The sequence below is a fragment of the Sus scrofa genome, chromosome 17, assembly GCF_000003025.6.
Source record: "Sus scrofa isolate TJ Tabasco breed Duroc chromosome 17, Sscrofa11.1, whole genome shotgun sequence".
In the NCBI taxonomy this organism is placed as follows: Eukaryota; Metazoa; Chordata; class Mammalia; order Artiodactyla; family Suidae; genus Sus; species Sus scrofa.
The window spans coordinates 40,938,701-40,962,734 of NC_010459.5; the positions used below are offsets into that span (position 1 = coordinate 40,938,701).

At 54.8% G+C, this 24,034-nt stretch overlaps 1 protein-coding gene across 1 annotated transcript in view; it reads left to right on the forward strand.

Annotated features, from left to right (window-relative positions):
- CTNNBL1 (beta-catenin-like protein 1) overlaps positions 1-10,144 on the forward strand; it is a gene marked incomplete at its 5' end in the record, with an annotated part of 138,913 nt that extends 128,769 nt beyond the window's left edge. Inside the window, 1 exon segment of the mRNA NM_001315760.1 lies at positions 10,056-10,144. Coding sequence (NP_001302689.1) covers positions 10,056-10,144 — 89 coding nt within the window.

The window sequence follows — 24,034 nt, forward strand, 5'->3', positions numbered from 1 at the left end:
GCACCCTTGCCTTCCAGTGCTAGCTGGTCTACTTTCCCCCAGCCGTGTGAGCTTGGTCTAGAAGGAATTTTGCAAAGGTTCCTGATATACTGCATGATGGCATCCACTCCAGTGCCTGGGCACAGAAAGCGCTCAGGTGAGCTTGCTTCACCTACCCTAGGAGTCCCTCAAACACTCTTGCATCTTTGATCCGGGCCTGACTCTGCTGGAATGGTTCCCAGTTGGCCTCCAGTCAGCCAGCAAGCTCTCAATCAGCCCTGAGATGCAGGCCCTCCCCCAGGCCCTTTAGCACAGACAGACTCCCGTGGCCGTCTACATAGAGGCCTGTGTTGGACTTACAGTACTGATAACGTCAGAGTTCAGAGAGGGTTGTGATGGACAGAGCGGCAGGCACATCTTTCTCTCTCTGACCGTTGTTCTGCCCCTTTCTAAGGTGAGGGATTAGGGTAGATTTACTCAGAGGGTTCTCCTGTCCGTGGCTTCTAACTCCCACAACAGGTGGGAGAGGAAATGGGGAAATAAATGATACATATGATACAGTGAAGAGGGGCTGTGGGCTTCGGCTCCTGCAACTGAATCGTGGCTCTGCTATTTACTGTGATACCACAGGCAAGAGACCCAGTGGCCCTGGAACCTCATAGAAGGGGTGAAAGGACTAAATGAGATGCTACGTGGAAAATGTCTGACCTTAAATTAGTTCTCAGTAAATGTTAGCGCTTGTGAGTATAAACTGTGACACCACCATTGTCATCATCAGGATGAGAAGTGAGACGTGGCTGAATCCCATGGGAAGCCTTGTGGCGGTAGGAGCATTGAGCTGGTCCTAGAGGCCGGCACAAGGGCATCCAAAACCCAGGAACAGTGGGAGCGAAGCCCCAGGACTGGAAAATGGGTCCATTGTGCCCATTTTGCAGACGGAGCATCTGAGGCGTTGGAAGCTGTGGTCCTCTCCCTCAGAGAGAGGACAGGGGGAACCGGTTCATGAGCTGGCCCAGCATCCCCCATAGTGGCATCCTGGCTGCTCCCGTCTCATTCTCAGTGTCACATTCGCATGAATTACTCCTCAGAGTGTCATGCCATCTCCTCCCTAAGGTGCAGCTGTGGTGATTTGCAACCCCAGCCTTTAAATGGCATTTATTTTTAACACCCACATGTTCAATTAGAACTTTTTATTACTCTCAGCTCTATTCTCTTGCATTTAGGCTTCTCCCTGCACCTCCATCCCTCTGATCAAAACAGTGATCTTTGAAGAAAGGAAGGGTGTTTTAACAGGTGCTGACACGTAGTAGGTGGATGTTTTTCTTTCAGAAATCCTAGCACATATACCTTCCAGATACTGTGAACCAGACTCTCTCTCACTCAGATCCTGGGTTATTCCCTGAGTGCCTGTTAATGTGCCAGGCACATTCTGGGTGCTGAATAGACATTTGTTGGTTGACTGTCTGGGCAGGCGAGCAACCTACACAGATGCCGCGTTCATCCCCTGCCCCGCTCTTGTTCCCCTCCCCTGCTTTCTTCCCCGTCTCTGTCCAGATTCTCGGGCTCCTCCCTCCAGACCAGGTCCAGCCCTTCAGCTCGCTCTCCCTCGCCCTTCACAGCCAGTCCATTAGTAAATCTGCCATTTGTGCCTTGAATCCATCCACTTCTCTCCATCTGTTATCTCCCATCACAGCACCCAGTTTATTTCCTTCCTAGCCCTTATCACAGTCTGTAATTATTTATGTCTTTGTTTACTTGTTTTGTGTGTCTCATACATTAAAATGTAAGCTCTGTGACATAGGGACATTGTATGGCTTGTTCCCCATGTCTCCTCTGCACTAGAGCAATGCCAGGCACATAATGGACACCTGGTGAATATTTCCAGCAATGTTGAATTAAACCCCACCCTCGTGTGGAGTTAAACTGGCAAATGTTTGCTGAGACTCTCCCCAGGGCTCAGCATGGCCCTACATACTGTACTGCTAAGGTCCCACGGCGCCTGCCCTCATGGAGCTCATGCTCTTCTGGGGGATAGAGATGCAGAAATGGCCAACGCTCATTCAAGCCAAGCCAGACACACATTCCAGCAACTTCTCAGCTAGCCTTGCTGGCTGCCAGGCTCTGAATCCAGTCCTAGAGATACAAGGAAGAATAACTAAGATCCTCATCCTTGAGGGTTCACGGTCTAGTGGGGAGAAATCCTCGAAGCTAATTACAATGTGATAAGTGCTGCTTTAAAGTTGTGAGCAGGGTGTTAAGGGAGTGATAAGGAGGCAGTAATGGAGGCACCGGCCAGACCCAGAATCCAGGGAAGGAAAGGCACAGCCCCGCAGAGGGAGCAGAGGCCCAGGGCAAGTGGGGTGTGGGAGGCAGGGCTAGAGAGTTGGGCAGGGTTGGCCGTATTGCTGAGCAAGGCGCTCGAGTTCTGGTGGGTACATGGCGAGTTTGGGGTGCGGGTAGGCCCTCATCCCTTTGCTGGCCAGCAGAGAGTGGACATTCTCATTGTGACTAATGACAATTTGAAGTCATTAGCACAGAGGGGATATTTAAAGCTAGGGAATTGGATGCCATTGCCCGGTTCAAAGAAGCCCTCACAGGACACTGACCGCTTAAAAAGAGAGAGAGACAGGACAGAGAGAGTTCTCTGCAGAGGCAGGAGGCAGGGTAAGGTAAGGGGCTCACGCTGACTGACCCTGGGAAGCCCCCTGCCTGGGGTGTTGAGTGGTGGAGCTGGACCACGGGCCCCCTCTGAGCAGCCCCAGGACGGTGCTGAGGCTGCAAAGGGCTGAGGCTACAGCAGGGCGGCGGATGGGGGCTGGGCTCTGCTCCAGGCCCACCTCTTATGGCCTTCACTCCCTCCCCCTCCTCCCTCTACCCTTCATTCCATCAAAATGCATGAAAAAACAAAACCTCATAAAGAAAACCAGCTCATCAGTCTGTCCTCTTTGATTTTAATTTTGTTTTTCAGTTGGGGTTGCTTCCTTTTTTTTTTTTTTTTTAACGTACTAATTAGATGCAAGCTTTTTTCTTTGATTTTATGGCCTCCATATTTCCTAAGTTTTGCTGGCAGGATGACAGCTGATGTATCCCTCGAGGTCTCAGGAAAACGCTGATGAGGCAAGCCCAGCAGGGGACTCTTCCCGTTAGATTTCAGTCCCCTTCTCACAATTTTCCTCCCTCCTTTTCTGTTGGGGGTGGCGAGAGAGCTGGGAATAATTGACGGCTCATTAGAGTGCCTCTTTCTGCAAAGTGCTTACTCGGTGCTCCCAAAGTCCAGCCTTGCCTGGAACTGGCAGCAGCTCTGGCCTGAGGCCTGTGCTGCCCACCTCAGGGATGGTAGTCTCTGCCAGAGAAGGACCGTATGCTCCTCACGGGCAGTGACAATCATCCTGCCTGGCCCACAACTGGCCCAGAGAAGGGGTTCAGCTCCTGCTTGTTGGGGATGCTGCTGGGGTGGTGCTTTAGGCTTCTTTGTGCTATTCCAGAAATCGGGACCACAGTGGGCAGAGCAGTCACTCCCAGACACATCCTCTGTGCCAAGCTTTCGGTGTATGTTCTCTGGTTCTCACAATAGCCCGGAAAGCAGGATCACAGTCTCCAGCTTGCAGAGAAGGTAGCCAAGACCCATGGAGGTTAAGGGATGTAGTGCTGGAAACTGGATCCAAACTCAGGACTGTGTGCAGTCAGTCTATCATCTGGCATAAAGGAAAGCTCTGACTGTGCCAGTGGGCTGATACACTCCTACAGCCTTTTAAGAAAGAAAATTCAGGGTGTGCACCTTTACCAGAGCACCCAGTGGCATCGCAGGGCACTAGGTGGGCTCCTTAGATGAATGAGACACTTAGGAAGCCCTGTCCCCAGGGGAATATGGTCCCACCACAGGTGAAATAAAGAACCACAACACAAAGGAGATTGAAGGAGTTCCCGTCATGGCGCAGCAGAAACAAATCCAACTAGGAACCATGAGGTTGTGGGTTAGATCCCTGGGCTCGCTCAGTGGGTTAAGGATCTGGCGCTGCCTTGAGCTGTGGTGTAGGTCACAGACAGGCTCACATCCCGAGTTGCTGTGGCTGTGGTGTAGGCCAGCAGCTATAGCTCCAATTAGACCCCTAGCCTGGTAACATCCATATGCTTCAGGCGCGGCCCCAAAAAGACAAAAAAAAAAAAAAAAAAAAAAGGAGATGGAAGTCGGTGCTAAGATATGACAGGAAGGCACAGTTCATTCTGCTGGAGATTAAAAAAGGCTCTTGAAGATCCAGAGAAGCTGCATAGAAGGAGGTGCTTGGTTTTTTTGTTTTTTTAAAATATGCCTAGGACTTACATTTTACCTATTGCAGCCCTCACCTCCACTTGTCCATAGAACTTATTTTCATCTTGCAGAACCGCAACCCTACCCATTAAACACTTACCCCCCATTCCCGCCCCCCTCAGCCCCGGCAGCCACCCTTGTACATTCTGTCCCTACGACGGGAGGAGTCTTGAGTAAGGACATGCCTTCTCGAAGCATGTGAAGGACCTCTGCAGACAGAGGCGGGTGTACATTGAGTGGTCCTCTCCTTGGGTGAGGAGTGGGAGCTGTGACCTGGGAATACTTTTAGTACAAATTCTGGTGCCAGGGGGTTGCCATGGAAGCCTCTGGTGCGTCTCCTGCATGTTTCAGTCGCTGGTGGAAGTTGTTGGAAGATCATGTGGTGCCGGGCTGTTTGGCAGAGGACCGCTTAGAGGATTACCCACTCAAAACTCTTTGACTGGTGGCGAAAAGACTGAGCCAGAGACTCCAGAATGCTTTCAGAGGTTGGCTCCCTCCCAGCCCTTTGATGTCCGTGTGCGCTTTATGGCTCGACGTCTTCTCTGAGAAGTTCATAAACATGTACCTCCATATTGATTTGGGGCTGTTGGTAACCTGAGATTTTACAGCTGCAGAAGCTGATGGAATTTGCCTTTGGATGGCACGTGGGTGTGTGTGTGCCTTGGACCAGGTCACAGCTGCTACAGCCTCTGGGGTTTTGGAGGCAGGAAAAGGATCCTGGAGAGAGGCCTGTGTGTTAACCTTGGGCCTGCCCCTCTCTAAGCCACGGTCCCTGCAGCTGTAAGGCGAGGATGACCTGCCTTGGAAGGTTGCTGTGAGAATTAGATGAGGCACATAATAGGCGCCCGATAACGTCAGCTGCCTTCACTGTTGGGATTCGTGTCCGGTTCCTGAGGGAAGAAGTAGGCTGAGAGGCACAGACCAGCATGCATTCTGGCCCTCTAACTTGGGGAGAGTGAGTACATAACATGTTTGAGCCTCGGTTTCTTCCTTTGTGGAAAACAAACCCAAAGTGAATGCTGCCCTCGGGCAGGTGAGCTTGAGATACAGTTGGGGCCCGGAACAGAATACTTACTGGCAGTTTCCTTCCTTCCCTTCCCTGGCCTCATCCTTCCGCCAGTGCTGGCAGTAGCCTAGACTCAGATGCAGGCAGGAAGGCCCGTGGCCCAGTACCCAGACCACACTCCTTGGGGCCTGGCGGGGGGTGGGCGGGGTGGGTGGTGCTTTTCCAACCAGCTCAAGCGTCTTTGGGAAAATGGACTCTGGGAGTGTGGCCCTGTTAGCATCGTCAGCAAAGGGTAAGTTTCCCTCTCTTTTTTAAGTGGGTTTCATTTGAATGACCCCCCTGGTGAAACCTCTATCCCCACTTGCAGCCGCAACACAGCCTTCTCCTAGAGAAGTGACCTTAGCGCTTCCATGTTCATCACTGGCGTTAAGGAAGCTCTGTTAGACCTCAAGGATTTTACTTTCCCGTTTGTATTTTGTGATTATTTCCATGTCTTCCACAGTTTTCAGTGTAAAAATATGGGCATTCCTCTTCTCCCTGCTCCCTCTTCCCCCTGCACTTTTTAATGTAATGGGTGCGTGTTTAAGGCTTACGGTCCAGGGCCCTAAACGGGCTTGTGTGAGCCCTGGTCCTAGTCCCTGTCCCGGAAGACAGTCCTTGCCCTCCCGCCAGCCGGGCGCCCCTCTCCCTCTTAACATAAACAGAACAGCTTGTCCTCCATGTCTGAAGAGTAAACCTGCTGTCTGAAGTTTGCTTTAATATGTATGCGTTCAGCACTGCTGCCTGTTTTTGAGCTCCATCAAAGCCTTTGTTATAAGAGCATTTGAAAATGCTGGGGAAGTGGAGACGGGAGTTGATGTGAACGCCGTCTTTCTCACTCTCCGGCCGGACTCGCCTGCCTCCCTCCCCAACCCCAAAGTTCTCCCTTCATCTAGCATCTCTTTCTCCTGCCTTCTCTCTCCCTGTCTCACACACACACACACAAACACACACGCACATGTGTGTGCGCACACCCAGCAAAGAGAACTCTTTCCCAACCCCTCTGGGAGGAATCTGTTCAATATTTATAAAGTGCTGCAGCAGCTATAATAACCAGCCATGGCTGGCTCCACCAAGATTTGCTCCAAACAGGATTCTACTCTGGAAACAAAGAAGGAGTTGGGGTAAGGGGTGGAGGATGCGGGGTAAGGGGTGGAAAAGGAAGGGCCAGTGGCAGAGCACCAGGGGCTCGCCAGACCTGGTTCTGGGCCTGGCTCTGTGGCTGGCTCACTGTGGGACATTTCTGAGGGCCCCACCAGCCCTGACATTTGGTGACCCGGCCTGAGGGTCCGTGGCCTCGGCAACCCCCTCCACATCTGTTCTGACCACTGAGGCCCCTTTACCTCTGGCCATTCCCTCCAGGGCCTTACCTTTTATGAGGTGTTGTAGCCAGATGCCCTGCCAGGGCTGGGCTGCTTTGGAGGTTTCTCCCCTCCCAGGATGGGGAACAGGCAGGGTAGGAGACTGCTTAGGTGAGAGGCTGCCTCCGCAGGGACCAGCTCCCCCGCCCTCCCGTGGTTTTGAGGTGCCCTTTTCACTCCGCACACAAGGCTTGGTTTGACTCTCAGCTCCTCTGCATCCTAGACTTGGGCGGGTGGCTTCAGTTCTGAGAAGCCCTCCGTTTCCCCGCCTGTAAACAGAGATGGTGCCTGGGCTTTGGAGGAAGGCTGCAGAGATTGAACGAGACAATATAAAAACGTATAAATGCCTGGCCCCTAATCAGTGTTCACTACGTGTGAGTTCCTCTCCACCGAATACAAGGCAGCCCCTCTCCCAGATCTGACTAACTTCCTTCACGGCCCACTTCCAGACAGCGGGTGACCTGACTGTCTTGTTCCCCGAACTCGGAGCAACACAGGAGACCCGTCCATCGGGCGGATGCTCTGGTTTCAGTGGTGGCACGTGTTTTTCTAAGGCCTCGGGAGGGGTGATTCAGCAAGGGGATGGATACAGGCTTTGGTTCTGTACTTTGTGCATCCCTCGAAAGAGATTAGGTCCCTCCAGGGAAGCTGGCTTTACTTGGAAAATCACTCTGCCCCAAAGGATCAGACTCTTTCTCCTCTTCCCTCTCTCCTGGGTCTGAGAATACATTAGGAGAACAAAGTGTTAGTTCAATCCATTAAGACTCTTGCTTTCAGACCATCCCTCTGAGGGTATTAAATGCTGTAATGGTCATTTCTCTCTCCCGGGGCAGCGACTAGATCGTTCTCAGGCAGTAAGAGATAGCACTTACAGACAGCCCCTAACCTTGTCCTGTGGCCCAGTTCCCACTCTCCTGTCCCCCCAGACTGCCCTTTGAGGAGCCTTAATAGAAGGGACCACAGCCCGTGCTGCTGGAGGTGATGGATGGGCCTCACAGAAGGGGATGATTTCCGGGGGGAGGCACACAGCTGGCACATGTCTGAAACCCAAATCCCATTTTCCGGCGCATGTCCAAAGTAATAAAGAGGATGGAGGAGACATGACGAAGTGGCAGGAGCAAGATAATTTCCCCGGCGGGCGGGGTGCGGTCGGGAGGTGGGGGAGGGTCTGCACACTTTCTTCTCTTCCCCCCAGTCTGGGTCTGATGTGGATCTGCAGGTGTTTTATTATGCAGAAAGCTCTTCTCTTGTTCCTTCTTGGGCCACCCCCGTCAGGGAGCTGGGGGCGATGCACAGGCTCTGAGAGCATATTCACAGCACCCAACCTGGAGTTGGCTCTCAGCCAGGCTCTGCTGGCAGTGAGCTGGCCGGTGAAAGCCCCTCCCTTCATGAGGCTGCCAGTCCAGCGGGAGAGGGGAGACTAGAGAATGATCTAGAAGTCAGCCTTGCAATGGGGACAGAGGCCTGAGGACGGGGGAGCAAGAGTCAGAGGTGACCAGGCGGGGCTTCGAGGAGAAGGTGTCCTTTAAGAAGGTCCTTGAGGGATGTGTGGCATTTTCGTGAGAGTCGTTGCTGGCCCAAGCAAAGCAAGCACAGGAGGGATCAAGTGTTTCCTGAGCGCGTGCTGTTTCTAGGCTCTTGACGTGCATTTTCAGAGGAGACCAGGCAAGGCCACCTAGGACTGTGAGTCGGTCAGTGTTCAAGCAGGGCCCACGGTGTTGCCCCCCGTCTCGGAGGGCGAGGGCAGGGCACGGTCAGCGCACAGAGGAGCCGGGTCGCTGTCCTCCCTCCCTGTCCACCAGGCTCTGTGTTCCTGTGCGTGGGGTCGAAGCAGGAAGCCGGGGCCCCCTCACCACTCAGGCCCTGCCCTCTCATCCCAAGCTCTACACATCCTCTCTGCGCCGTAGCCCACCCCTCTCTGCCTCCGAAAACCGGGTGACCGTGGAATCTGGGGCGGGGGCTGGGACACTTGGGAGAGTAAAACGGAGGGGTGTCCAGCATCATGCTGGGACAGCCGGGTAAGCGCGACCGCACAGTTACCCCCCTTGACCCTCTTTGACCGTGTCCTCTAGAAACCTGTCCGCAGCAGCAGCAGCAGCATCGCCTGTCTTCCCACCGTCTCTGGGCCTATGTCCTCTATCTTCCTCTCTCCCTGAAACCGCCTCTTCCTGGGACGGGCCCTCTCACCTGGTACCTCTTTCCTCCCGCCCGATCTCTACCAGTGGAGACAGAGGAGGGCTCCTCTCTGCTCCCCTCCAGCCTCTCCAGACCTGTTCTTTCTCCCTCCCTGCCCCCCCAAATCCATCTGTTTGAATCCCATGTCAGTGGTCTGTACCCCAGCACCCTCCTTGGTAGTGCAGGCACTGATCCCCCCACTCCTTGGAGGACTTTGGGGCTCACTACCACCCTCTCCACCACTTATTTCTTGGTGACTTCAGAATCCGCATCTCCTCTCACACCCCGTTTCCAGTCTGTCGGCATACATCTCAAATCTGAAGGCTCCCCTCTGCCGTGGCCCCTTCAGGGCATCTTCCACGCAGTAGCCAGAGTGAGCTGGTTAAAAGCCAAATCATGCCATTTCTATGCTGTAACTGCCCATCTCGGGGGAAAGGCCAAAGTCCAGGCAGCAGCTCGCCCCCTCCCTGGCTCCGCACTCCACACTCCAGTCCCCTTGCTCACCCTCCGAGGGAACGGGCCTGCTCCCCTCTCAACCCCTGCACCGCTGGCCACTCTGCCGCTCTCTCCCAGATGCTCCCACACGCGCCTGCTGCGGGTGTGGGATCCCCCAGCTCTGTGAGGCCTTCTGACAGCCACCCTGTGTATTTTATTTACGTTTCCATTTGTCTCCCCAACTAGAAAGTAGACTCCACAAGCTCAGAGCTTTTCACCGGCTTTGATCAGGCTTTATCCGCATTGCCTCAGTGGTTCTCAGACTGAGCAGCATCAGCACTGCCTGGAGGACTTGCTCAGCCGGCCTGCTGGGCCCCCTCCTCCTCACTTCCTCATAAGTAGTCCGGATTGGGTGCCCACGTCTGCGTCTCTAACAAGTCCCTGGGTGACCTTGCTGCTGTGGGTTGGGGGTCGAATGCCCTGAGAACCACTGATCTGGGCAGCACCTGCCCTCAGCAGCATCCACTGTGTGTGTTGAGTGAATAAAGGCTGCGCTCGGGGAGGAATGTGGGCAGGAGAGGGGAGCTGGGCCGCCTCCACCGAGGGCCTCAAGTTTGGCCACAGCTGCCCCTGTGGGTACCGTCGGAGACGTTAAAACAGCATGCACCCATGGGAGCTGGGGTTCAGGGAGAGGTCTGAAGTGACCTGGGCACGATGGACCCCACCCCTAACCCTGCCCTTGTCTCCCCAGAGTATGCGGAGAACATCGGGGACGGCCGGAGCCCGGAGTTCCGGGAGAACGAGCAGAAGCGCATTCTGGGCCTGCTGGAGAACTTCTAGGGGCACCTGGCCTGGGTGGCAGGGACTCTCTGGGCCTCCCCCGGAAACAGTTTTTATGCAGCTCAACATGACTTTTGGAGAAATTAAAGCTAGTTTTGGTATTCCTGGACTGGCATTCTTTGTACCCTCTAACCTTAACCCAGTACTTTTCCTAACCACGCTCACGGGACTCGTCTGAGAAAGCTAGTCGTTGACCCCACCCTTCCAATGGGGAAACTGAGGCCCGGTGGCAGGTCGGTGGTCAAGTGTCCACTGTGGATGCCCCGGGGGTTGCAGTGAGGCTGTCCGTCGCAGCTGGGAAGGAGAAGGCACAGACTGGGGGCCTTTCTGGGGCGTCCAGCCCTGACACAGAGCCTGGGCGCGTAACGGGAGGCATGGGGCTCACGCAGAGGAACCCAGGGAGGGCTTCCGTGGCTGCGAGGCCGGCCACAAAGTGCTCGGTGCCCAGAGCAGCGGTCTGAACCCCAGCCACTCGTCAGAATCACTCTGCCTGGAGGGGGGACTTCAACATCCACATCGGGGAGTTCCCGTGGGGGCTCAGCGGGTCAGGACGGGGGCGTTGTCACTGCAGTGGCTCAGGTCTCTGCTGTGGTGCAGGTGTGATCCCTGGCCTGGCAACTTCTGCAGATGCGGCCAAAAAAAAGTCTAGATCAATGTTGGGCCCCAGCCTAGAAGGGAGAGAACGGAGTCCCCGGGCCACCCAGGCGCTGGCATGGCTCTAAGCCCCCAGATGATCCTGAGACTCAGGATGAGAGCCGCCACTTTAGAGGAGACAGGCCTTGGGTCCAAACCCCGGCTGCGGTGTTCACCACCTGCGGCAGTTTGGATAAGTGACTTTGGACCATCCTGCATCTCACTTCTTTGTCCTTCAGAATCACAGCCTCTCCCGTTTGACAGGGCCTGTGAGCCTGAGGTGACATGCCAAGCAAAATCTGTTTGCCATCCCAGGCAGGGCCCTTCTCCCCACCCTCACCGCCCCACCAAGAACGCAGAATGAGATGGATTGGGCTGGTGATGGGGCAGTAAGACCTGCCCTCCTGGTGCCCAGGTCCAGCCTGGTAGGAAGATGGACAGCGCTCCTGTTAGCACCACGAGGTAAGTGTTCCCCACAGAGGGGGCGAGAGCATGTCACAGGGCCTGTTTACAAAGTCAAAGTTACTGTACAGTCACATTTTGAATTTAGTTATTTCTTTATTTCACTTTTCTATCATTGTAACAGCTACCAAGCATCAAACAGCTGCTCCCTTAACTTTGGAGTTCCTGTCGTGGCTCAGTGGAGACAAACCCAACTAGTATTCATGAGGATGCAGGTTCGATCCCTGGCCTCACACAGTGGGTTAAGAATCCAGCATTGCTGTGAGCTGTGGTGTAGATGGCCGACTCGGCTCTGATCTCACGTTGCTGTGGCTGTGGTGTAGGCTGGCAGCTGCAGCTTCAATTCAACCGCTAGCCTGGGAACTTCCATATGCTGCAGGTACAGTCCTAAAAAGAAAAAAAATCAATAAATACTGTCACCCCACTTTGCCCTGCATCCTGTGTTGAGCTGCCTCCTGAGATTTGTTTTTCCAATAAGTGCCTGTACTAAGAGCAGGTTTGGATGTGCACCTTCACTTTCAAGGAAGGACGTGGTCTTTGGAGTCCTTGTCATGGCTCCGTGGTAATGAACCTGACTAGTATCCATGAGGATGCGGGTTTGATCCCTGGCCTTGCTCAGTGGGTTAAGGATCTGGCATTGCCATGAGCTGGTGTAGGTTGCAGACACAGCTCGGATCCCGCGTTGCTGTGGCTGTGGTGCAGGCCAGCGGCGGCTATGGATCCAAGTCAACCCCTGGCCTGGGAACTTCCATATGCTGTGCCTTGGCCCTGAAAAGAAAAAAAAAAAAAAGAAAAGAAAAGAAAGGAAGTGATCTTTCCCATCAGTTCTGTGATTGGAGAGCTTGGAGGGAACGTGAGCTATAATCCCTTAGGATCCAAAGGGGGTAGACAGTTCCAGGGTCTGGAGACCCAAGACACCGGGATGAGGAGAAATCTCTAAACCCCTGCTGATTGAACCACCCGCCTCTCAAGGCTGAGAAAAGCTGGGAGAACAAGGGGAAGACCCTCGTTACTCAGCCGCTCACCCTCAGCCTCCTGGGGTGTGGTCCTCCCTCTGGGTCTGCCCACCTCTCCAGGAGGACTTCCTGGGCTTCAGTAAAGGCCCCTTTTGCCCTGTGGCTTTGAACTTGGCTTCTGCGTCAGCCACCCTGGAGCTTCCCAAACTCTCCCCTCCCAACCAAGCCCCTGGTGTCCATCCTTGGGTCCACAGCTGAGTCCAGGACCTTGTGCCCCAGCGGGACAGTATCCCTTTTCCTATCCACACATGGCAGTGAAATAGCCTGTAAGCATATTAGCCAGAATTTCTTCACGAGGGCTGAGGCTTTCATCTTCCTCTTCCCTCACAGCTTGCTGCTCTGTTTGTGGTGGTCGGCCTGAATTCCGCTGCGGCAAGATGGGCCAGGTCTAATTTAGAGGGATTTGCATGCAGGCTGCATTCCTTCTTTATCTGCTGGAAATGCATTGTCAGGGAAGCTGGAAGGCCTCCTTCAGTCACCCCCACAGTAGCACCAGTGCCCAGGTGGCATCTTGTGCCATTACCAAGAGCGTCAATTTCGTGTCAACAGGGAGACGAGACTCGCTTTCCTAAAGGCAGAAACTTCTTGATTAGATTTTCTAACTCCACAGTAGAGGTAAAAGCAGAGCCACATTTTTCAATCTGTCTTGCTCCTTGGTACACATGGAAAGTGGCTGGCATCACAGCAGTGGGCCTTCGTTATCTGTGCCGAGGAAATGGCAAGCGCTCCTCCCGTCACCTTTCCCTTGATTAGGCACCACACGCCCTTGGCATAAACCTCACAAGGTGCAGAAGGGGATTCAGGGCATCAATCTCCCTGCCAGCTGCGTCTCTGGGCGCCCCAGGCCCCTCCCCACAAGCAGCCCCTGCTAATGAGCTGGTGCACCTTCCAGAGGCAGTCCTAGGTGTTTTCAGGTGAATAAAAATATAGTTAACACAAATGGTGGCATATTCTGGCCTCTGTTCTGCACCTTGCTTTTCACTCTCCATCTCCACCTCCCCAATGCACAGAGTCCCCCTGCTCCTTTAATAGCCGGGCTCCATTGCAAAGCTGTACCACAATTTCGTTAATCGCCTGAATGGACATTGAGGTTGTCTTCGATCTTTGGCTGTCACAGAGCTGCAGTGAACATCCTCGCATAGGACGTCATCGCACACGTGTGTGAGTTTAAATTCCCAAGCTGCACTACTAAGTCAGAGAGGATGTACGTCTCTCACTGTGGTATGTATTGTCACGTCGCCCTCCTTCCGCCAGCGGCGTGACGGCCGCCCCACACCCTCCGTGGCCGTGGTCGCCGCCTTCCTCACTGCTGCGCTGATCCCGGAACAGAGTTGCTTGTCATCATCTGCATTGCTCTCCTGAGTGAAGGCACTCAGGGTTTCAGAAGAACGGACTTAGTGAGAGCGTGTCGTTAGCGGACACGCATTGCTCTGCGCTAAGGGCTTTACTCAGATTAGCAGGGGCAGGTACTTTTATCAGCCACCCGTTCCACAGAGAGGAAAGCAGATTGAGGCTCAGTGGCTTACACATTGGCGGAGTGGGGACGGGAACACAGGCAAAGGGGTTCCAAAGCCCAGGCTTGACCTCAGAGCCACACTGTCCCCCAGTGACGTGGCAGAAAAGGGACTCTGCCCTATTGCACCGGAAGCTGAAGCCTTCAGCGGCGTGTGCAGGAAGCCACAGAGAAACAGCCCACTCGGCCTCACGACTGAAGCCCCCAGCGGCCCTGCAGGGTCCCTGCTTTCTCCTTGTGTCTCTCACGCTGCATCTGAGCATTGGCTGAAGTTGTCTCCTGTGTGGGGGTCTCCGGGCCAGGTTCCCTGTCTGGGGAGGGACAGGCAGGTGGGTGTGGCCCAGGCTGCTCTTCCTTGGGAAGGGGGGGAGTCCGAGGAATATCTGGACGCCTTCCCCCCACCGCAGTGAGAGGGATCCTCGGCCGCCTTCTCGGTCATCCCCGCCTCCGAGGATCACGTGCTCACACGCCTCACCCCGCACCTCCTGCTCCACACTCCTCATCCCGTGTTACTGTCACTGCTTCCTTCCGTCACCTCCTAGGAACATTTGCCAAGCACTACTCTGTGCCAGGCCCCGTGCTGGGCTCTAGAACCACATACCCCAGATTGAAAGGCAGTTTGAACCCCCCCCTCCACCTTGGTAACCAAACAGCCTAACAGGGTGTCTGTCACCAGAGAGCAATAATGGGCTTCAGTAGAAGTGAGGGGCAGAGGGGGCGGGACAAGTGGGACCTGGCACCATAACTGCCTGGAGTGACTTTCTCGGGGGACCTTAGGATGGCAGTGAGTCTCAACACCCAGGAGCTAAAAAGTCATTTGAGGCAGAAGGAGCTGCACCGGAAAAGGATCGGGACCACGGCAAGGCATGGGGTCTTTGGGGACTTGGGCTTCTCACAGTTACCTTATTGGATGCCCTGGCCATCGGAGGCCAGCAAGGCCAGGGTGAATGAGCTTTTGGCTGTGGCAGAATCTGACAAAGCCATATGTATGGTGATTTCCTGGGAGTTCAGGGGTCACGGCTGTCCAGAGTCATAGCTTCAACCAGTTCAAGTCTCCACTTCCCCCAGGCTCTCAGCCCCCAAGTGATGGGGGAACAGATACCACTGGATGGTGACAAAGCCTCCACTCTGACCCCTCGGGCAAGATCCGCCCTCGAAGATCGTCCAGAAAGTGTCAGGACCCCGATACAGCAATATTAGCTTATCGAAAAGCCAGGCCACCACGCCCAAGGCAGTGGGAAGGCAGCAGGAGACCTCCCACAGCCCCTCAGAAGAGTCTTTGCTCTAAAGCCCTAGGGAGCAGCTGGGGAAAACCATCAGAGGCAGGTCTACAGAAGCCAGGGCCATGATCTAGCCACTGCCGAGGAAGGTTCCAGCCTGATTCCAGCTTCTGGGGCCCCAGCAAGTCCGCCCCTCCAGGAAACACCCAGAAGCAGGAAGGCAGGGGACCAAGGGCAGGGGACCCCAGCCAAGCCTCCATGAGACACGAGCATGTTCCTTGCCCTCTTGGAATCTCGGCTCTCCTTCATCTGGAGCCTGAGAGGGGCCTCTGAGGGGCCAACCTAAGGAGCCCTAAACCTGTGACCGCTCACGGTACCAGGGTGTTCATCAGCCACCTGCCCCCATCATTTCCTAGACAGCTGTGTACACTGTGGGAGAACAAAACAGGCACTGTCCCTGCCTCCAGGAGCTCTCGTCCTCCTGGGACAGACTGAAGGAAAATAAACAAGTAAACAAAATGCAGAGTCATTACTGAGCATCCTCAAGGAGCACACAGTACAAAGCGATGAAGACTAGGTAACGGGGGAACTGACCTAAGGATGATGGGTGGTCTGGGAATCCTTTTTTTTTTTTTTTTTTTTTTTGCTTTTCAGGACCTCACTTGCAACAGATGCAAGTTCCCAGGCTAGAGGTCAAATCGGAGCTGCAACTGCCAGCCTACACCACAGCTACATCAATGCAGGATCCAAGCCATGTCTGCAACCTACAGCATAGCTCACGGCAAAGTTGGATCCTTAAGCCATTGAGCTGGGCCAGGGATCCAACCCACATCCTCATGGATACTAGTTGGGTTCATTTTCACTGAGCCGCAACGGGAAGTTCTCTTTGGAGAGCTGCCTTTGAGCTAAGCTCTGCATGATGTCAAGGAGCTGGCACCCCAAGAGCTGAGGGAAGAGGAGATCTAAGCCAAAGCACAGGTGCAAATGTCCTGAGGCAGAGAGGGAGCAGCATCATTCTCCAGAAAATAGCCAAAAGCAGCCACTGTGGACCCACGTGTGAGGCTGGGGCTGGTGGAGGATAAGGGCCAGCAAAGTGGGCAGGGACCAGGTTTTGCAGGGTCTGTGGGGACCACGGAGGGGTTTTGAGCATGGAAGTGATGTGATCTGGTTTTGAGACCATTCCCCCCCCCCCGCCGCCTTTTATTTCTTTTTAGGTCCTCACCTGTGGCATATAGAGATTCCCAGGAGTCAGATTGGAGCTGCAGCTGCCAGCCTTTGCCACAACCACAGCAACACGGGATCCGAGCCGCATCCAAGACCTATACCATACACAGCTCATGGCAACCCCAGATCCTTAAACCACTGAGGGAGGCCAGGGATCAAACCCGCATCCTCATGGATACTCATCGGATTTGGAACCTGCTGAGCCACAATGGAAACTCCTGGAAAGATCCCTTTGGCTCAGTGGAGGACACACTGCGGAGCCCAGGAGGGAAGCAGGAGACCCTAGGAGAGGAGATACTGGTACTTTGGACCAGAAGGAGGTAGTGGGTTGGAGACAAGGGGGTTGGCGATGGGTTGAGGCAGGGGAGGGGCCCCTGCCCCAGAGCCTTCCCCCAGCACTAAGGGCTGGGAGCAACTTCCTGGGCCCAGCAGGAGTCAGGTGGGGCTGGCAAAGAGCTGCTCAGTATATAAATATCTTTAATGAATAAATAGAAGTGCTTTTAGGGCTGGCGGAGTCGTATCATTTCCACCTGCCGTAAAATTTCATTAGAAGCAGGCGCTGCAGGGGGAGAGGAATGGCTGCAATAAATCTGCCCGCCCACCCTCAGGCCCTGCCTCCGCACTGAGCTGACGCAGCATCACTCCCGGGAGAGTCCAGACGCCCCTTCTTCCTGGGCCTTCCTGGGGCTCAGGGGCATCTGGTCCTTCCCTGCCCCGGCCCTACGGCCTGAACGGGCAAGAGGCAGCAGTGGGCAAGGACACGTGTCTTGCCGCTTGAAATCCAGGGGCCTCCATGTCCTTTGCTGGAAAATGGGCGCAATTCCTATCCCCCACGTTCACCCTTCCCCTGGCTGCAAGGACTTTACTCTCTCCTCATCAAACGCAGGTTAGATGGGTTTCAGAGGAAGCAGCAGCAGCACCGCTGAACTGCTGGAGCCACAGAGCTGGGGGAAAGCTGAACTTGGGGTCAATTTCACAAATGAGAGAACAGGCCCCAAGAGAGTCGGTGACTGTCATAAGGTCTTACAGGATCTGCGGACCCAGCCCTCCAAAACTACCCTCGTGTTGGCTACATTACTTAGCACCAACCAAATGTCTGGCTCCTTGAGTGCTCCCTTCACGTCTGTGATGTAGTGACTGTCATTGTTCCATTTTGCAGATGAGAACACTGAGGCCTAAAGAGAGCTAGGACCCGGGTCCCCCCCATCAGTTAGTGACAGCCAGATGGGAGTCCTTGTCTCCAGCCTAAACAGTAGCCTTTTCCTGCTTTATTCAAGCAGGGTAGGGCTGGGATTGTTTTCCTGAGCTCTTCAAAGGGCTGGGCTGGAAATTTTGCCGAGCACCTGCTATATGCCAGGGGGTCTCTGAACTGGAGGCCACTGTCCCCACACCTTGCTGCATCCCTGTAGCATCTTCCAAGGTGCCATGCTCACCTCCAGTTTACAAATAAGAAAAGGAAGTATAGCCAGATCAAGGAATTTGCTCAAGGTCACACAGCTGTCACTGATGCTGGCCCTGGCTGCCACCGCCCAAGACCGGAGATCCTCAGACCCCTCCCTTGGCCCCACTGCCCCCTCCCCCAGCCAGTGGGTGTAAGGCCAAGAAGCCTGGCCAAACAGACAGACCCAGCTGGCACCTTGCCCATGTCCATGGTTATCAATTAAGCCCATTACATGGCCCTGGAAGGACACGTCCTGAGCCAGCTGCCTTCTCTCCCACCTGACTCCCGCCCTCTTGGGAACAAGGCCTGAGGGCAGATTCTTCCTTTTAGCAGCTGCAAGCAGAAGTCTCTGTAACTGGGGAAGATCAAAAGATGTACAAACAAGTTTCACCGCCTGGCCCCATGGACCCACCTGGGCAGCAAGCACAGGGTGTGGATGCGAGAGACAGGCTACCTGGATGCCAATCTAGCCCTGCTGCTCCTGAGCTGTGTGGCCCTGAGTGGGTCACTGCACCTCCCTGAGCCTCAGTTTGCTCATCTACAAAATGGGGCGGGAGAGCTAGACAACAGCACTCTGTCTCCACTGGCAACAAGCTGATCCTCAGAAAGTGCTTGAGTGACCATAGTGTGTTGATCAGCACGTCATCCTCCCCGAGTCCCTTATCTTCTTGGGTCTTCTTGTTCACCTTCCCCACTGGACTGTGAGCTGACTCATCTTTGTTGATACTTTCCAGAATGAAGGCGCAAACCCATGGGGGCGTCCATCCATCCATCGTGGATACCCAAGCCAAGGTCCTTTAGGAGCAGACAGTGAGCCCTGAGCCTACACAACAAGTTTCCCATTAAAGAGTTGGGGGCTTGAACCAAAGTGCTGTGGGTGGGCCTGAGCACGTGTCCAGCCACTGCTTACAGGCCGGCACTGATGCTCCGGCCCCCACCCTTCTTTCTCTGTGACCTGCCCCCCTCCCACTTTCCCAAAGCCCTGCTGATTCTACTCACTCCCGGAGACCAGCTCGCTCCCTGGGAAGCAGGAGCTCAAGCTCAGAGGCTCCCAGACCCTGAGACACAGAGACAAAAAAGACAAGATGAGAGAGAGGGCGAGGCAGATACAACCTCAGCCCCATCAGCCAAAGTGTGACCAGCAATGGTGCCGAGAACCCCACACACTCTTCCTCCAGCCCTGAGGCCCCCAGCTCCTCTTCCATCCCCTTCCTGCCTTCCCCAGTCCCCCAGGGAGCCTCCCCAGAGCCCCCTCCTCTCCAGAGCTGCGATTCATCCATTTCTGCTCTGCTCTGCCCAGTGTGGGGCCTGCCACCCCGGAAGCGCTCCCATAATATTTCCTCGGCAGATATTTTCTGATCACTTACTATATGCCAGAGCCCATGGAGAGAGAGAACCAACAAGGTAGGCTTTTGCCCTGCTGCCTTCCAAGAAGTAAGCAAGCAAGGCATAAACCAGCAAGGCAGCTTGAGATGGTGCGAGGAGCTGTAAAAATAAAAAATAGAAGAGTGCCTAGAAGGAAGGGCTTCTATTCTGGTCTGGATGCTCAGCCTTCTGAGGAGGTAATGTTGGAGTTGGGAGAGGATTGAGCAGAGCAGCTGCCAGGGGAAGTTGGGAATAAGATTCTAGACAGAGGAAATAGCAAGTGCAAAGGCCCTGGGGCAGGCATGTGGTTTACCTATTGAGGAACAGCCAGATGCACCATATGAATGAGGAGGAGAGTGGGAGGAGATGAGCCTGCAGAGCGAGACAGGGACCAGACCATACAGGGCCTGGTCAGCCACAGTAAGGGGTTTGAATGGTTTCCCACATGAAATGGGAAGCTATTAGAGGGTTTTTTGGTTTTTTGTTTTTCTTTTTCTTTTTTCCTTTTAGGGCCACGTCTGTGGCATATGGAGGTTCCTAGCCTAGGGGTTGAATTGGAGCTGCAGCAGCCAGCCTGTGCCACAATCACAGCAAAGTCAGATCCGAGCTGAGTCTGCGACCTACACCATAACTCACGGCAATGCTGGCTCGTTAACCCACTGAGCGAGGCCAGGGATCAAACGCCCAACCTCATGGTTACTAGTCAAATTTGTGTCCGCTGCGCCACAGTGGGAACTCCACATTGGAGCGTTTTAAGCAGAGGAGGGGACTTTGGTTGACTGAGTCATGGAAGCAGGGAGGGGATGGGTGGGAGGATGAGAGGAGGAATGACGGGGTAAGGGCAGAGACTGGGGTTCTGGCCCCCTGCCTGGAGGAAGCACCACGTGTGGGGCAGGATCTGGGCCCTCCTGGTCCTCTGCGTCCCTCTGGCCCACTGTCTGGAGTGGCGCCACCCAGCCCGGGCTCACAACCATCAGAACAATCAAGCAGCAGACACAAAGGCCGTTTGAGTCAGGGCGGGCAGCCGTGGGAATATCTGATCGGAGTTGTGTCTGGGAAGGTTCCTGCCACTTCCTGGAGGAGAGAGCGGAGGCCCAGGAATAAAAGGGAGTGGAATTTCCCCAGGTAAGAAGACAGGAGGGGCCTCCAGGAGCAGACTTGAGCGGGCAGTGGCGGGGAGGCCAGAAAGAGTCAGCTCTGAGCTGGGGGCCTGACAGACCCAAATCCAATTAGTTGTCACCACAGCCCTGTGAAGGGCCAGCTGCTGTCCCTGTTCTTGGTTTTTTTGTTTGGTTATTTTTTGGGTTTTTTTTTTTGGTTTTTTATTGGCCATACCTGTGGCATGAGGAAGTTCCCAGGCTAGGGATCAAACCTGTGCCACAGCAGCAACCCAAGCCACAGCAGTGACATCGCCCAATCATTATCCCACTGTGCCACCAGGGAACTCCTGTCCCCATGTTATAGATGGGAAAACCCAAGCTCAGAAAAGGCTGGACAGTCACAGGCTATTCCAGGTGAGAGCTGAGACTTGCCCTCAGAGAATGGTCAGTGAAATACCCCAACATTCTTATGGGAAACAAGGAGCCTACTTGGAAGGTGAGGGGGGAGTGGGAAGAGGGTACCATCTAAGATACACAAAAACACCCGTAAGTGGGCAGAGTAGCTCATTCTCTTTGAGGCATCATGCAGGGCATCGTGGAGGAGGTGGCATTTGAACTCAACTGTGAAGGTGGGGAGTTGGGTGGAGAAGAGGAAGGGGCAGGAGAGGAGAGGTGGCAGAGGGATGAGCAGGGCAAAGGCCCAGAGGGTGAAAAGTGTTGGAGGAAGTGCAACTACTCCAGGGTGGCCGGGCTGGGAGGCAGGCAGGAGCCAGATTAGGACTGCGCCAATGCCAAGGCCAAGTGTTTTTACTCTTCTTGGATGGCCTGGAAGGGCCCTGGGAGGGTTTGGAACCAGAGAGAGGCAGGTCATGCACTGCAGGATTCTGAAAGCCTCTCCTGTTTTGTGCACAGGTCAGGAGGCTGGAGGCGCAGGGGAGAGGCTGGACTGGTTCTGTAGTCCAGGCAGACGTGCTGGTGGCTTCAGGCAGGGCGGTGACCTTGAGGGTGGAGAGGAGGAGACGGCCTGAGAGCTATTACGGAATTGGAGTGGGCGGGGCTTGAGGCTCGACTTGGCGGGGGGGGGGGGGGGGGGGAACGCCACAGCAGAGCTGGGTCCCTGGCCTGAGACTAAAGCCATTCATTTGTGCATCTACCCATCTCCAACCATCCAGCCACCCACCTGCCCACTTACCCTTCCCTCCGTCCAACACGCAGCAGTCCCATCTCTGGGCCAGTCCGGCTATGTTTTGCCGGGGATGGGGGGCTGGGATAAAATGGCTTGTCTAACGGGGAGCCCATCATAACAGGAGGCAGTCACAGCCCAGTGTGCGGAGCACCTGTGAAGAGGGAGACAAAGACAGAAGGAGGGGCGGGGGGGGGCGGGGGAGAGGAGCAAGGGGCTCAGCACAGCCCAGCTCCACTTCAGGACGGTGGGTCTGCAATGTCATTGTCCCAGACAAAGGACAGTGCATTATTAGTGTTATTAATTATCATTAATCTAATTAAACGGCAATTACAATTAAGAACACAGTGATAAAAATGCCACCTTGGATTTCAATGCCTCTTTTCCTCCAGCATCCGGGTGAGTGATGCTTCAGGAGCCTAGCCCCCCTCTCCCCTGCCCCCGTGGCACCATCTCCATCTCTTGGGCCACAAAGTCCCAACTGAGGGGTCACAGAGTCACACTCCCCTCCTTCTACAGGAGGCAGACAAACTGAGGACCAGGGAGGGGAAGCCAGGGCCGCCTGCAAATCTGTGGTGAAGGTGAATTTAAGCCAAAAACAAAGAAACAAAAAACATTCCCGCTGCTGCCCAATTCAGCCCATCCCCATCAGCCTTCTTCCTTTTTTTTTTTTTTTTTTCCCGGGAAAAACAGCTGTCAGAGGCAGCCATCGTGTTACTGATTAAACAAGGCAAATTCTATCGGAACAGAATCAGAGACACCCCTGGACACCTAATTACACAGGCTGGAAGGAGGAGCGCGGTGGGGAAATAGAAATCTGAGCAAACGGGGCAGCAAGCCAGCGGAGGCGCCCTCCCCATCACCAGGGCGTCATCTCCCCCTCGGCCTTCTTGAATAAGCCCCTGCTCCCCAGGAAGGGGCTCCCCAGCTGGGGTTCACACACCACCCCCAGAGAGCTAGAGACCACCTGGAGCTTGTGCGCTCTGGGCTGGAGCAGCAACGCCTCTCAGAGCCTCCTCCAGAACCCCACGGAAAACCGGTGTCCTTTCAGGTCTCCGGCTGGGGCCATCGGGGCTGGGCTGGAGCCCACACAGGCCTAGCCCCAGAGTTCTGTCCCAGACAGGACCCAGAGCTCTGTCTAGATGCCACCCCAGGGGTACCGCCCCTCCTCCAGCCACCCCCCCAAGAGGGCCCTCCGGGAGATGTTGTGCCATCAGCAGGGTTAGATGCAGAGGGCGGGCTTTCCTGAGATCCTGCAGTTAGAGATGGAGCAGGATTGTGAACACGTGAGGGCAGAGCCCTCGTCTAATTCCATATCCGGGTCCCCTGCATTGACAGGCACCAGGGCAGACCCTAAGGGGTGGGTGAATTCCAAGTTCATTCTGCCATCCTTAGCAGCCTCACCTGTGTCCCTGCTGGGCTCTGGGGAGACGGAAAGGGACCAAAGAAACATCTCTGATCCAGAGGAACCCGTGAGTGGGGGAGACAGGCAGGAAGCTAAACAACCCAAGGAAGAGGGTGGAGTGAGGTTATTTCAGATAGAAAGAGGTGCGATCAGAGATCCCGTGTGGCTCAGTGGGTTAAGGATCCAGTGTTGTCACTGCAATGGCTTGTGTTTGATCCCCGGCCTGGCCACTTCCACGTGCCACCAGAGCAACCAAAAAAAGAAAAGGAAAAGAAATAGGTGAGATGGAGAAGATAAGGTAGTAAGAGTAAAGAGTGAGTTAGAGGAGTTCCTACTGTGGCATAACAGGATCGGCAGCATCTTGGGAGCGCTGGGGCAAGGGTTCAATCCCCGGCCCGACCCATTGGGTTGGGGGTCCAGCTTTGCCAAAGCTGTGGCTTAGGTGGCGACTACAGCTTGGATCTGATCCCTGGCCCAGGAGCGCCCCATGCCGTGGGACAGCCGAAAATGAAGGAGGAAAAAAAAAGAGCAAGCTAGAGTGTGTGTATCTGGGGTGGGGGAGTTCTACTTGAGATGAGACAGTTCTGGGGGGCCTCTCCGAGGAGGCGATATTCAAGCCGAGATCTGAAAGGGGAGCAGAGGTGGCCAAGGGCGGAACCAGAGGAAAGCTTTGGGCTGAAGGAGCAGCGAGTACGAACAGAATGAAGCAGGGGGTGGATGTACAAATGAGTGGGAGAGGAGTTCCTGTCGTGGCGCAGTGGTTAACGAATCCGACTAGGAACCATGAGGTTGCGGGTTCGGTCCCTGCCCTTGCTCAGTGGGTTAAGGATCCGGCGTTGCTGTGAGCTGTGGTGTAGGTTGCAGACGCGGCTCGGATCCTGCGTTGCTGTGGCTCTGGCGTAGGCGGGTGGCTACAGCTCCGATTGGATCCCTATCCTGGGAACCTCCATATGCCGCGGGAGTGGCCCAAGAAATAGCAACAACAACAACAACAAAAAAGACAAAAAAAAAAAAAAAAAAAAAAAACAAATGAGTGGGAGAACCGAGAAAGGGGCTGCCAGCTGGAGGGGGTCTCCTGAGAGAAGACAGGCCAGGAGCCCTGGCCTGGGGCCAAGCAGGTGTCCCCTCGCCCCCTGCATCCTTGATGGCCCAGGCCCCAGCGTCGGCCTTCCCTCCACCTCCCCTCTCCCACCGCCCCCTCGAGAGGCTGCCTCCAAGGTGACTTGCTCATCAGATCCTGCAGGTGTTATCGGTGCACCATTAATAATCATTACCCCCCAGCTGCCTCCCTGGCTTTCACTTTCCACCTTAATGTAGGTCAAGGGGCC